The sequence below is a fragment of the Molossus molossus genome, unplaced genomic scaffold (genome assembly GCF_014108415.1).
Source record: "Molossus molossus isolate mMolMol1 unplaced genomic scaffold, mMolMol1.p scaffold_m16_p_12, whole genome shotgun sequence".
NCBI classification, from domain to species: Eukaryota; Metazoa; Chordata; class Mammalia; order Chiroptera; family Molossidae; genus Molossus; species Molossus molossus.
The window spans coordinates 73,313,711-73,324,159 of record NW_023425347.1 but is presented as its reverse complement, the minus strand read 5'-3'; the positions used below and the strand labels follow the sequence as shown (position 1 = coordinate 73,324,159).

Genomic DNA, 10,449 nt, shown 5'->3' with positions numbered 1-10,449 from the left:
TTGAACTGTGTAAAGAATGCTAATTTTTAATGTATATTTACCACAATTAGAAAATCTAAAAATAAACTATAAAGTCCCCCAGTTACTTAAATTAGGAGAGGGTTATTGTGTCTATATTATCACATTGATGATCTGGGCCAGAATGTCTTCTCAGATATGAGACACCTGCTGTTTTGTAAGATAGACATAGAGGGTTGGATTCTGGGCATCTGCTTTAAAGAGAGAGAGGTTTCTTTCATATTTTTTTCTCATTTGTAATTTTAATCAAAGCACTGCTAATTCATTCTTTTTTAACTCTTATAAGCGCCAAATTTTAATATCTAATTTAACTTTTTGAGAAAGAAACACCATAGAGACTTCCCTCCAGAAATAAACAATGATGTTCATTACTCCCAACAATCAAACTCAAAGTCTAACAAAACAAAACAAGAAAAGCCCACATATTTTTTTTAAGTAACAAAATCAGGTTCTAAGGATTCAGTGTGCATTTAGCAGCTTTCTCCGGGCTGTCTCATCATCTTCAGCTGGCTTTTAAAAAAATAGCATCCTAGCCCTGGCCAGTTTGGCTCAGCGGTTAGAGCGTTGGCCTGCGGTCCGGAGAGACCCGGGTTCGGTTCCCGCTAAGGGCACGTACTTCGGTTGCAGTTTGTCCCCGGCCCTGGTTGGTCGTGTGGGTGGCAGCCACTCGATGTGTCCCTTCACATCGATGTTTCTCTCTCTCTCTCCCTCCCACTCTATTTGTACAAAAAATGGAAAAATATCCTCGGGTGAGGATAAAAAAAAAAAAAAAAAAACTCATCTTCAGCTGGCTTTTAAAAAAATAGCATCCTAGCTCATCAAAATACACATTTTCCATTTGCTTTTCTGATACAAAATAGTTAGAAAAAGAAAACTTGAAGAAATTCACCATCAATTGCCTGACTCCATTTGATGTCATGTGCAGCATATGAAGGTCTGGAAGGCTATCTGCAGCCTATAGGATAAGGGCATATTAATCTTCAAGGTTGAGCTTTCTTCCAAACAGTGTAAAACACCCACAACTCCAAGTATGATGGGATGCAGACGACCTCCTTCGAGAATTCCACAGAGCAACAGAGGCTCCCGAGCTGCTGTTCATAGAGTGAGAGGGCCTCCGTCAAATTGACACAGTTCCCCTGTGTAAAATATTTCCCATCCTGCTTCAGTACTCTCATCGAGAGGTCAAGAATCAGCCTGAGAAACTCCCATGTGGAATCTTCTTCCGGAGATGTGGAGATTGGGACCGCCGTCAAATCATTAATCACGTAATCGAAGTGCCTGCCTTCTTCGGCGAACCTCTTCAGTACTGGAACGCAGTCTTCTATGAGAACCCGGTAGCAGTCTCCCGTGAGACGGTCTAAGACGTCGCCACACGTTTCCCGCATGTGTTTCTTACACGCATCAATCACCATCTGGTCAATCTCTACCATCGTGGCCATCCTCGGTTTCAGTTTGACGATTTCGCGTAAGACGCCGCCGTCTCCGCCTCCCAGGATCAGGACGTCCTTGCCAGTGTAATCCTCTTTGCCACTGCCCGTGATGGCTCGGGTGTAGGCCCCATCGCTCTCCGCCAGGTTAACGTCCCCACTCAGGATGAGGATATTTCCGTACTGCCTCGAGTGTAGAATTTTAATGTTCTGATAAGGTGAATCTTCATCATATACCACTTCATCCATGTCGTACTCGACCAGGCGGCCATCGGCGGTGGGCCAGTATCTGTCGATGGCCCCTCCTCGAATTATGGGTGGCAACCGCTTGACCCGTCCAGGGCTGTCCCGACTCAGTTCTTTCATTCTTTCTTCGACTTTGTTCAAAAGACTGTCAACGTCTTCGGCTTGCGCCTCGCCTTCGTAACTCTGAAGGTCCAGCAACACCAATCCATGCGGGTAAATTCTCAGGCTGGCAAAGCTGCCGTTCTTGTGGATGTAGGTGGCTAGGCAGCCGTGGTCCTGCCAGGTGTGCAGCGACTCTGTCATGCCCCGCTCCCGGAAGAGGGGCCGGAGGCCCTTTAGAACGGTGTCGCCGGCGTCGCCGGCAGCCTGGGCGCCGAGCAGGAAGTCCAGCGTGCGGTGCCGCGCGGCGGCCATAGCGAGGCCCCGCCCGGAGGGAGGCGGCCGCGGGAGGCCGGGGACCTCGCCGCCGCTCAGGCGGCGGCCGGCGGGGACTCACGGAAGTGGGAGAGGTTTCGGACACCTTCCAAAATGTGTTGTAGTAAATGACTGACCAAGGTGAAGTCCAGTCATAAATTCATTACCGCCGGAGCCGGCCACTGCGCGGCGAGTCCTTGCCGACCGTATCCAGGGAGCGGTCCAGTGACCGGGCTACGTCCAGAGAAGCAGCGGCAGGTGCGTCCAGCGCTCCAAGGGGCGGGGCGTCCAGCGCTCCAAGGGGCGGGGCTTGGAACGAGGTGCTGGGAGGCGGGGGGGAGGGGGAAGGGGCGTGCCGGAGGGCGGGCAGCGGGCAGCGGGCAGCGGAGGACGCTGTTGCCTGGAGACAGCTGGGCCCTCTTGGCCGCAGAACGGCAGGTAGCCCCGCTCTCCGCCGGCGCCGGAAGGCGGTGAGAGGAAGCCGGGTCTGAGCCAGCCCGGCCTGACCCAGCCGGGCAAGGCCATGGCCGGACGGCAGAAGGAAAAGGAGGTGCCCGACGAAGTGCACCAGAACCAGATCTTGCGGGAACTGTACCTCAAAGAGCTACGAACCCAGAAGCTCTACACGCAGTATCACGTGAATCCCCTGCGCAAGGGTGAGGGGCGCCGCCGGGTGGAGGACGGGAAAGAAGGGGGCGGCCTGGGGAGGCTGAGCGGTCCGCGGTCCGGGTCCGGGTCCGGGGAGGCGAGGTTGGGCGCAGCTTCGTAGGAGAGGCTTTTCTGACTTCACCCCGGTGCCTGGGCTTCTGAATGAGGACTTGTAGCGGGGATGGGGGGCGGCGGGGAGTCTCACCCCACATCACGTCAAATATATTAGATATATGTAAATAGTCGCGTTGAAATGTTTTTGTTGCAAAAAGATTGGAAGGCTTTTTATAATTTTGCGTTTGAAATCATTATATTTGGCAGCATTTTATGTATTTGGTTTTGCCTAGTTTTTGGTTTGTTTCTAATGAGCAAAAGTTTGGGGTTTTTCAGGCTTCTAAATTGTTTTAGACTTTAGGAAAGTTCAGGGGTAATAGAGTCAGGGCCTGAGTCTGCCTCTCTTTCCATCATGCTCATCCCCAGGCCTCAACAGGGCCCTCCTCACTTCTTCATGGATTGATCTGATGGGCTCTTAACTACTCTTCTCTTCCAAGTGTCCCCCACCCTTACACTGCTGGCAAGAGCTATGCTAAAAGGTGAGTTTGATCCTACCATTCCTCTGCAAAACCCTCAGTGGCCCCACAGCTTCTGAGCTGAGGTTTGAATTGATCTGTGGACCCCTGTGGATCTGGCTCTGCTGCCCACCAGCTTCATCCTTACTGCCCTCCCCATCCACACACTTTTCCTTTGAGAAATATTTTAGTGCCTGCTCTGCATCAGCCACATGCTCCCTTTTCTCCTGCCATCTAAATAAACAGATTTCCTAACACATCCTGTCATTCCCAACCTCTTTACCTTTATAAACCATTGTCCCTTCTTCCTGAACTTCTACCCCAACTTCTAGACTAGACTAAATTAACTCTAGTTCACTGCAGCCCAGCTCTGTAGAGAAAAGTGTAATGTCATTTTTAACATAAAAATTGTATATATTTAAGGTGTATTACATGATGTTTTGATATACATAGTGAAATGATTTCAACAGTCAAGCTAAATAGCATAGCCACATAGTTACTGTGTGTGTGTGTGTGTGTGTGTGTAAATGTCTTCACTTTTCTTACAATTTAACCTGGTTTTCCATGGAGTCCCCAACCATTAATTTCAGAAAAACAAATGAATATCCAATTTTGTTTAAGTTCTGTCCATTCTAACCATTTAAATAAGCCCTCCGCAGCCTTCAGGCTTTCTAGGAAAAGTGCTGCTCTCCCAAGTCATGCCCCTTGAGAACATAATTAATATGATCCATTGCAGCACAGTGAGAAAATATTAGAACTTGTATTTGTTTACTCTTTTTTTAAATTCTCATCTGAGGAAATTTTTTTTTCTATTTATCTTCAGATAGAGTGGGAGAGAGAGAAAGAGAAACGTTGACGTGAGAGGGACACATTGACTGGTTGCCTCTCACAGGACCCCGACCAGGGACGGGGATGAACTACAATCTAGGTATGTGCCCTAGACCAGCATCTAACCTGCGACTCTTTGGTCCGCGGGTCGATGCTCTAACTGCTGAGCCAAACTGGCCAGGGCTATGTTTACTTTTATGTAGAAAAAAGAAATCATGCTTTGTTAATATGCTGATAATGGTAGGGATGCATGTTCAGAAGTTTTTACTAGGAGCTTGAGATAAAATCCCTTTGGAAACCACTGGTTCTTTCAGGCCTCTGCTCATTTCCTCCCATTGTCTACCTAGCTCACTCTTGAATCACTCTGGCCTTTTCGCAAACTCACCAGGGTCACTTTTTGATTCTTTCCATATCCTCCTCACTAGCACAATCCTTCACTTTATACAGGACTCTTCTCTAATGTATCTCCCACCCTTATCCCACCATCAACTCTCTACCCACGGAACCTGCTTTATTGTTTTGCATCTCACTTGTATTTACCTGAAATGATATATTTGTATATTGTTGGTCACCACAAATAGGAAGTTCAGGGAGTGTGGGAACCTTCTCTGTTTATAGCCCTGTCTCCAGTGCACCAGTAACCACAAGCTGAGTGGATGTCTGTGGATTCTGCACTATGTTATCATATGGCCTCCTTGGTATAGATCCCATCTGTCTATCCTTGTGTCTGTATTCCTGAACACCAATGCTTAGGAATGTTCTGCAATGTTCAGAGAATGTTCTGCAGTGATGAAAATGTATTATATCTGTGCTGCCCAAAATGGTAGCCAGTAGCCATATGTGCTACTGAGCACTTGAAATGTGCCTGAACTGACTCAGGGATTAATTTTTAATTTTATTAAGTATTCAAATTCAAGTAGCCACATGTGGTTATGGCCACCAAACTGGACAGTGACACTCAAGGGCCTTATTCCCTCACGCCCAGCACAATACCCGACATGTGATAGTCACTGAGAAAATATTAAGGTGGGTCTTAGAGAAGATGAGGAATTAGTGTTTTAATGTGAACTTGTGATGTATTTTTTTCTCTAGTTCACACAATCACCAGAAAGCCCATGTCTTGGCACGATAACCTGGAGGAACCTGCAGATGGTAGGTCCTGGTGTTGAGAACACCACTGAGACAGAACAGAGGCAGATGGCCGCCCAGTCCTCTCAGGGTAGTTTCACCATGGGGCACATAACGAGTCCTCTGCTTTGATCATCTGAAAACTGGACTCATAAGAGGGTGACATATTCCACCACTCTTTCAGTTTTTTAACTTTCAAGCCAACAAAAATGTTTCTAATGACCTTAACATTGAATTCATTTATTCATCAAATATTAGCTGTTATAAGCATAAGTTTTGGGATCATACTTAGTTCAAATCCTGGTTCTGCTGCTTAGAAACTGTGTGACTTTGGGCAAGATTTAAATAATATTATTTATTTTTAAAAGGTGGGAGGGGAGAGAGAAAACAAACAAGCAAGCAAACATAAAAACCACATCAATTTGTTGTTCTACTTATTTATGCATTCCTTGGTTGATTCTCATATGTGCCCTGACCAGGGATCGAACCCACAACCTTGGTGTATCAGGGACGATGCTCTAACTGACAGAGCTACCTGGCCAGGGCCTGGACAAGATTTTTATACCTCCCTGAGCTTATCTCTTAGCGTTGTGGTGAGGATTAAACAAAATACTTCAGGTGCTTAGAATAATATCTGGTACATGGTGATCAGTAAATGCAGGCTAATATAATTACTTTCATTATTACTAAGTGATAGTCACTATGTGATGGTACTATGTGATGGGGCTGGGGGTGGGGGGGGTCTCATACCACAGTGAGGAAGACAGACAGATTAGAGACTAGGACTGGTATGGCAACAGCCTACAAAACAGGTGCCTGAGTCAGGCAGTGGAGTTTTGGGAAGTCTTCTTAAAGGAGGTGGTGACAGGGTGACATCGAAGGACATTCTAAGTTATATGGAAAGACACAGAAATGAGAGACCATGGCCCTGGAACTGAGTAGTTTGGCAGGGCTGCATATCCAGGTGGACGTCGACCACACGTGGAAATGAGGAAGAGAAATATTTGATGGAAAGCCTAATCCCTCCTGGAAGGCTGCTCTCCTTCCCCTCTGCTTTCTTAGCGTGGAATACAATGGAGGAAGGATGTAGGACATATAGGAGGATGGGGTGGGCCATCTGCGGGAGGGGAAGTGTGAATGATCACACAGCAGAATGGAGATGGACAAGTACATGAACTAATCGGAAGAGCATAACCCAAAAAGGTACGGCTCTAAAAAAATAAAAAGATAAAAAAGGGTGGGTCTTGTCTGTAGTGAAGACACCTGCCTGGCTAGACTAAAAGATAGGAGCTGGGGACTTGTAGCAGTAAGAAAAATAACAGGTGGTGAGGTCTTGAAAGCCAGGCAGGCATTCATGACTAGCTCCCTTATGCCAAGGATGAGCTCGGCCGGATGCCCAGGCCCTTTGTTCACACTCCTTAGTCCATTCTTAGTCACCTTGCTGAGTGGATATTTGCCTCCCATTTTTCAGATGAGCAAAGTGAGGCCCAGAGAAGTCAAACCCCTTGACAAGCTAGTAGTGGAAGGTCCAGGAATGTCTCACCACAAACCCCAGGTTCTTTCTGAGTCAAACTGCCTCTCTCATATTGAGATTTGATAAGGTACAAGTTAAAAATTAAAATTCTTTAAGTCCTTAAGCTGTGGAGCTACAAAGCCAGGTCACCCTGTTACCACCTCCTGTTTCAGTGCAGAAGGATTGGACCTTACTTCTCTCAGCCTCTTTCTCACTCTTTGGGCCACAGCTCCATTGTCCAAACCCAGCCATGCCTCCGGCCTTTGTTCTCACTGCCTGCAGTGGTGTGCTTCCCCCTGCCTCCTCCTCAAGGCTGGCTTGGACATGTATTTGTTGAAGAACGAGTGGAGGAACCATACACCCTTGGCACGAGGCCTAAGCAAGCCTCTGAGCCTAGGTGCTCTGCCTCTAAGGATGAGTGTCCAGAGTGAAAAGGGCACAGGACCACATGTTGTTCCCAAACACTGACTCTGTATAACTCATGCCCCATCCTCCAGACAAGTTTCTGAATCTTATTCACCATGCTGCCCAGGGACCCAGGAAGAAATACCCAGAGACACAGACTGAAAGCCAAGAAATTGGATGGTACTCAGAGCCCTTGGTAAGTGTCTCCTTTACTTAGGAAGCACAGAGGCAATAGAGCTGGGGGCTGAGATAGCAGAGTACAGACCTGTTCCCTGTTCTGAACTCTGGCTACCATTTACTAGCCGTGTGACGCTGAGTAAGTGACCAAGGCATTTTATGACTCAGTTTTCTCAGTGTAAACGAGATGTTACAGTAGCTATCTCATAAGGTTATGAGGAATCAATGAGGCAGGATTTGTAAGATGCAAGAACAATGCCTGTAACATGGTAAGTACTGTGTAAGTGCTGCCTGAATTTGCTCCACCAGTGATCAGTAGGCTGGTCTTGGCCATGTCACTGAGCATCTCTAAGTTCTGCCCCCTCACCTGTGAAGTGGGAATGACAGAACAGTACTCGCCTCATTTGATTGGAAGGTCCCCACTGCCTGTAGCACATCATCACCCTAAATGATACAGGGCTTCTGTTACAAAGGAAAAAATGTCAACTTTAAATAGACATCTTGAGGAACTTTCTGCCACTCTTGTCCTTTAACCCTGCCATGTCTTTCCTCGCATGGAAGGTTTTCGTTTTGAGGCAGGCAGTGTGCCATTTTGTTCCTGGGTTTTGTGCCTTGCTCAGGAAAATCTTCAACATCCCGAGTTATAAAACAATGAACTTTTCTTCTACATTTCCCCAAAAATGTTGTGTTTTTTTAACACTAGGTTTTAGTGCATCTGCATATTTTGTGGGTGACATGATGCTGGAGACACTGTTCTGCTGTCTCGGAGCTTCTTGTACCTCTCTGTGCGCTGCTCCGGCAGCCAGCCTTGGGCCCCCTGCAACGCTCCTTGGGGACATCCTGCTTATCCTTCAAGACAGCTCAGAAGGCGCCTCTTCCTGAAGTCCCATTAAGGACTTCTGCCCTCCACCCGGCAGAGGGACTGAGTCCAAGAGGGAGAGGCCGGTAGACAGCCGGGGAAGGGACAAATGTTCAAAGGGAAATAGGGGAGGATGTGTGCATGGAGGCAGGGAGGGCTTCACTTATAGTGAACAAAAAGAGGAGGGTTGTGAAGGAAAGGTGAAGGTGAATTAAAAATCATCCAAGTTAGATAATTTGGCAACTTCTAAAAGTATTACAAAGCACAATAATTTAGCTCATTGTTCTCCATTTTCTTGATAAAAGCCTGGCTCCCATGGGTACAAAGTGTGCATGTGGAAATGTTGCATCTTTGACAAGCACATCTCACAGCAGGAGTGCCGTGCCGACAGGAGGGACAGGTGTGACTGCCCTGGCCAGCCCTGCCCTGGCCACGCGGACCTTGCAGATAACTGACTGTGGGCTGTGGCATCAGTTCTCCGCCATGGAGATGTGAAGGGTCTACAAATAAGCTAAGCGTGATTGGTCATCGTTATAAACTGGGGACATTGCCACTAGATGGCGCTGGTGGCGTAGTGAGAAAGTAGATCCCAACACTCTTACATCTAGTTGTACAAACATAAAAGTTAATTACGTTGGAGTTTCAGAGTGATGTGCTAGAAGGCAGAAAAGGCTTGATCAGCCCCAACTTCTTTTAGGGCTCCCTGCGCCAAGCAGGACCTCAGCCTGCACAGGCAGAGAACCTCCAACTCCAATAACAGGACACCGGGAAAGCACATGCTACAAATACTGCTCAGCCTCTGGTGTCCTAGTAAAAGGTGATGCATGTGTATCCTTTAGTGGAGTTGCTCAGTGGAGCTTCTATAGGACTTACATGTCAGAGTTTTCACTCTTACTCAGTTTTCTGTGTAACTGTAACACATTCGTTCATTCATTCACAGATATGTACTGAGTCCCTACTGTGTGCTGCTTACTGTTCTAGGTACAGGAATAAGCAGTGCCTGAAACAGACACGACACCTGCCCTCCTGGAGCTCACAGTCCAGTCGGGGAAAGAGACCATAGGCCTCCATCTCAGGCAGTGGGAAGGGAAGGGCAGCAACTTTGCACAGGATATTCTCATCCAGTCTTGCAGCTTTTTTGATATCCATGACATCGTCTTCATTTCCAAAAATGGGTTTAGCAAGAAAATAACCAGGGGACACGCAACAGCAGAGTGGGGCCTGATTCAGGTTCAGGTCCAGCGACTTCACCCAGATCTCCTTTCCCCACAGGCTGCTTTCTGACACTCACATCTCCCGTCTAGGTCAACCCAGAACGTGATGACTACAGGCTGAATCACTTCAGGGTCTACAATGACATCACTCTGTACAAGGCTAAAATGTGGAGCTTGGGAGAAGATGATCTCCACAAGTAGTTTGGCAGCAGTGATCTCTACCTGTCTTTAATGCCCAGAGTGTGCTGCCCAGATAAATAAAGATACCTGAAAGCCTCAACTTCTATCCAGAGTCTCACATTTCTCCTTTCTGCCCATGTCCACTGGTTCAAATCCTTCGTCCTATAAACTAGTTGGAGAAGTCCAGTTCAAGATGGCAGACTAAGTATAAACAGCATCTCCTCTGCCTTCCCAGATGCTAATAAAGGAATTAAAGGGACACAGAAGGTATGAGTCCACAAAGAGAGAATGGGAGAACCATTAGCAACCAGGGAAACGGAAGACAATTAGAAGTAGAAAGCTGATGGAAGAGGGTGGAGGAAGCCACAAAATGCTAGCGAAATGGGACACCTCTCAGCACAGGGCTATGGCCCAGCCCTCCCTGGGCCCTCGGACAGAGTGGGGTGTGAAGCAGGGAAATGAAAGTGGACGTTGGTAGGGAGTCCGCAGGGAGGCCCACTCCACACACACCAGCATCCAGGCATTTAAGGAAACGAAGTAAAGCACGGGAGGAATGAGGAATGAGGCTGAAAACAATGAAAATGTGGGAAGGGAGGGCGAATCCTTAGCCCACACTTGTATTACTGATCGAATCCTTTCTGGAAAAATAAAACAGCTCTAAAGAAAAGACACTCCCCCAACCTCCCCCCACACACAGATCCATTTAAAAGTCCTTTAAAAAAGAGCCAGGGAGTGTGCAGTCTGGGAACACACGGCGGTGTTGGGAGAGCGGTGCACCCAGGGAGGGCATGAAAGCTCCTCGCACCCCCCACCCTACCTTGCC

The 10,449-nt window shown here is 47.5% G+C and overlaps 2 protein-coding genes across 4 annotated transcripts; one reads left to right on the top strand and one right to left on the bottom strand.

The window, feature by feature from the left end:
* Window positions 1-850: 850 nt before the first annotated feature.
* Window positions 851-2,105, bottom strand: LOC118626871 (spermine synthase-like). Its single transcript, XM_036256884.1, has one exon. The coding sequence runs from the start codon at window positions 2,103-2,105 to the stop codon at window positions 999-1,001; it is 1,107 nt and encodes a 368-aa protein (XP_036112777.1). The 3' UTR covers window positions 851-998.
* A 408-nt stretch (window positions 2,106-2,513) lies between these two features.
* FAM183A (family with sequence similarity 183 member A) lies at window positions 2,514-9,726 on the top strand. Of its 3 annotated transcripts, XR_004958932.1 has the most exons (5): window positions 2,661-2,761; window positions 3,234-3,346; window positions 5,243-5,302; window positions 7,324-7,392; window positions 9,505-9,637. XR_004958932.1 is itself a non-coding variant. In XM_036256730.1 (4 exons), exons 1-4 carry the CDS (start codon window positions 2,629-2,631, stop codon window positions 9,645-9,647), a joined length of 408 nt encoding a protein of 135 aa, XP_036112623.1. In that variant the 5' UTR covers window positions 2,514-2,628; the 3' UTR covers window positions 9,648-9,726. The 3 variants fall into 3 exon arrangements, 2 of the variants coding, with proteins under 2 accessions (XP_036112623.1, XP_036112624.1); XM_036256730.1 differs by lacking the exon at window positions 3,234-3,346 and having other exon boundaries at window positions 2,514-2,761; window positions 7,289-7,392; window positions 9,537-9,726; XM_036256731.1 differs by lacking the exons at window positions 3,234-3,346; window positions 5,243-5,302 and having other exon boundaries at window positions 2,514-2,761; window positions 7,289-7,392; window positions 9,537-9,726.
* The last annotated feature ends 723 nt before the right edge of the window (window positions 9,727-10,449 follow it).

Excerpts from the sequence above, each read along its gene's own strand:
- LOC118626871 (XM_036256884.1), bottom strand. The coding sequence starts at position 2,105 with ATGGCCGCCGCGCGGCACCGCACGCTGGACTTCCTGCTCGGCGCCCAG.
- FAM183A (XM_036256730.1), top strand. The coding sequence starts at position 2,629 with ATGGCCGGACGGCAGAAGGAAAAGGAGGTGCCCGACGAAGTGCACCAG. Across the intron at positions 2,762-5,242 it reads CGTGAATCCCCTGCGCAAGG|TTCACACAATCACCAGAAAG; the intron begins GTGAGGGGCGCC and ends TTTTTTCTCTAG. Across the intron at positions 5,303-7,288 it reads CCTGGAGGAACCTGCAGATG|ACAAGTTTCTGAATCTTATT; the intron begins GTAGGTCCTGGT and ends CCCATCCTCCAG.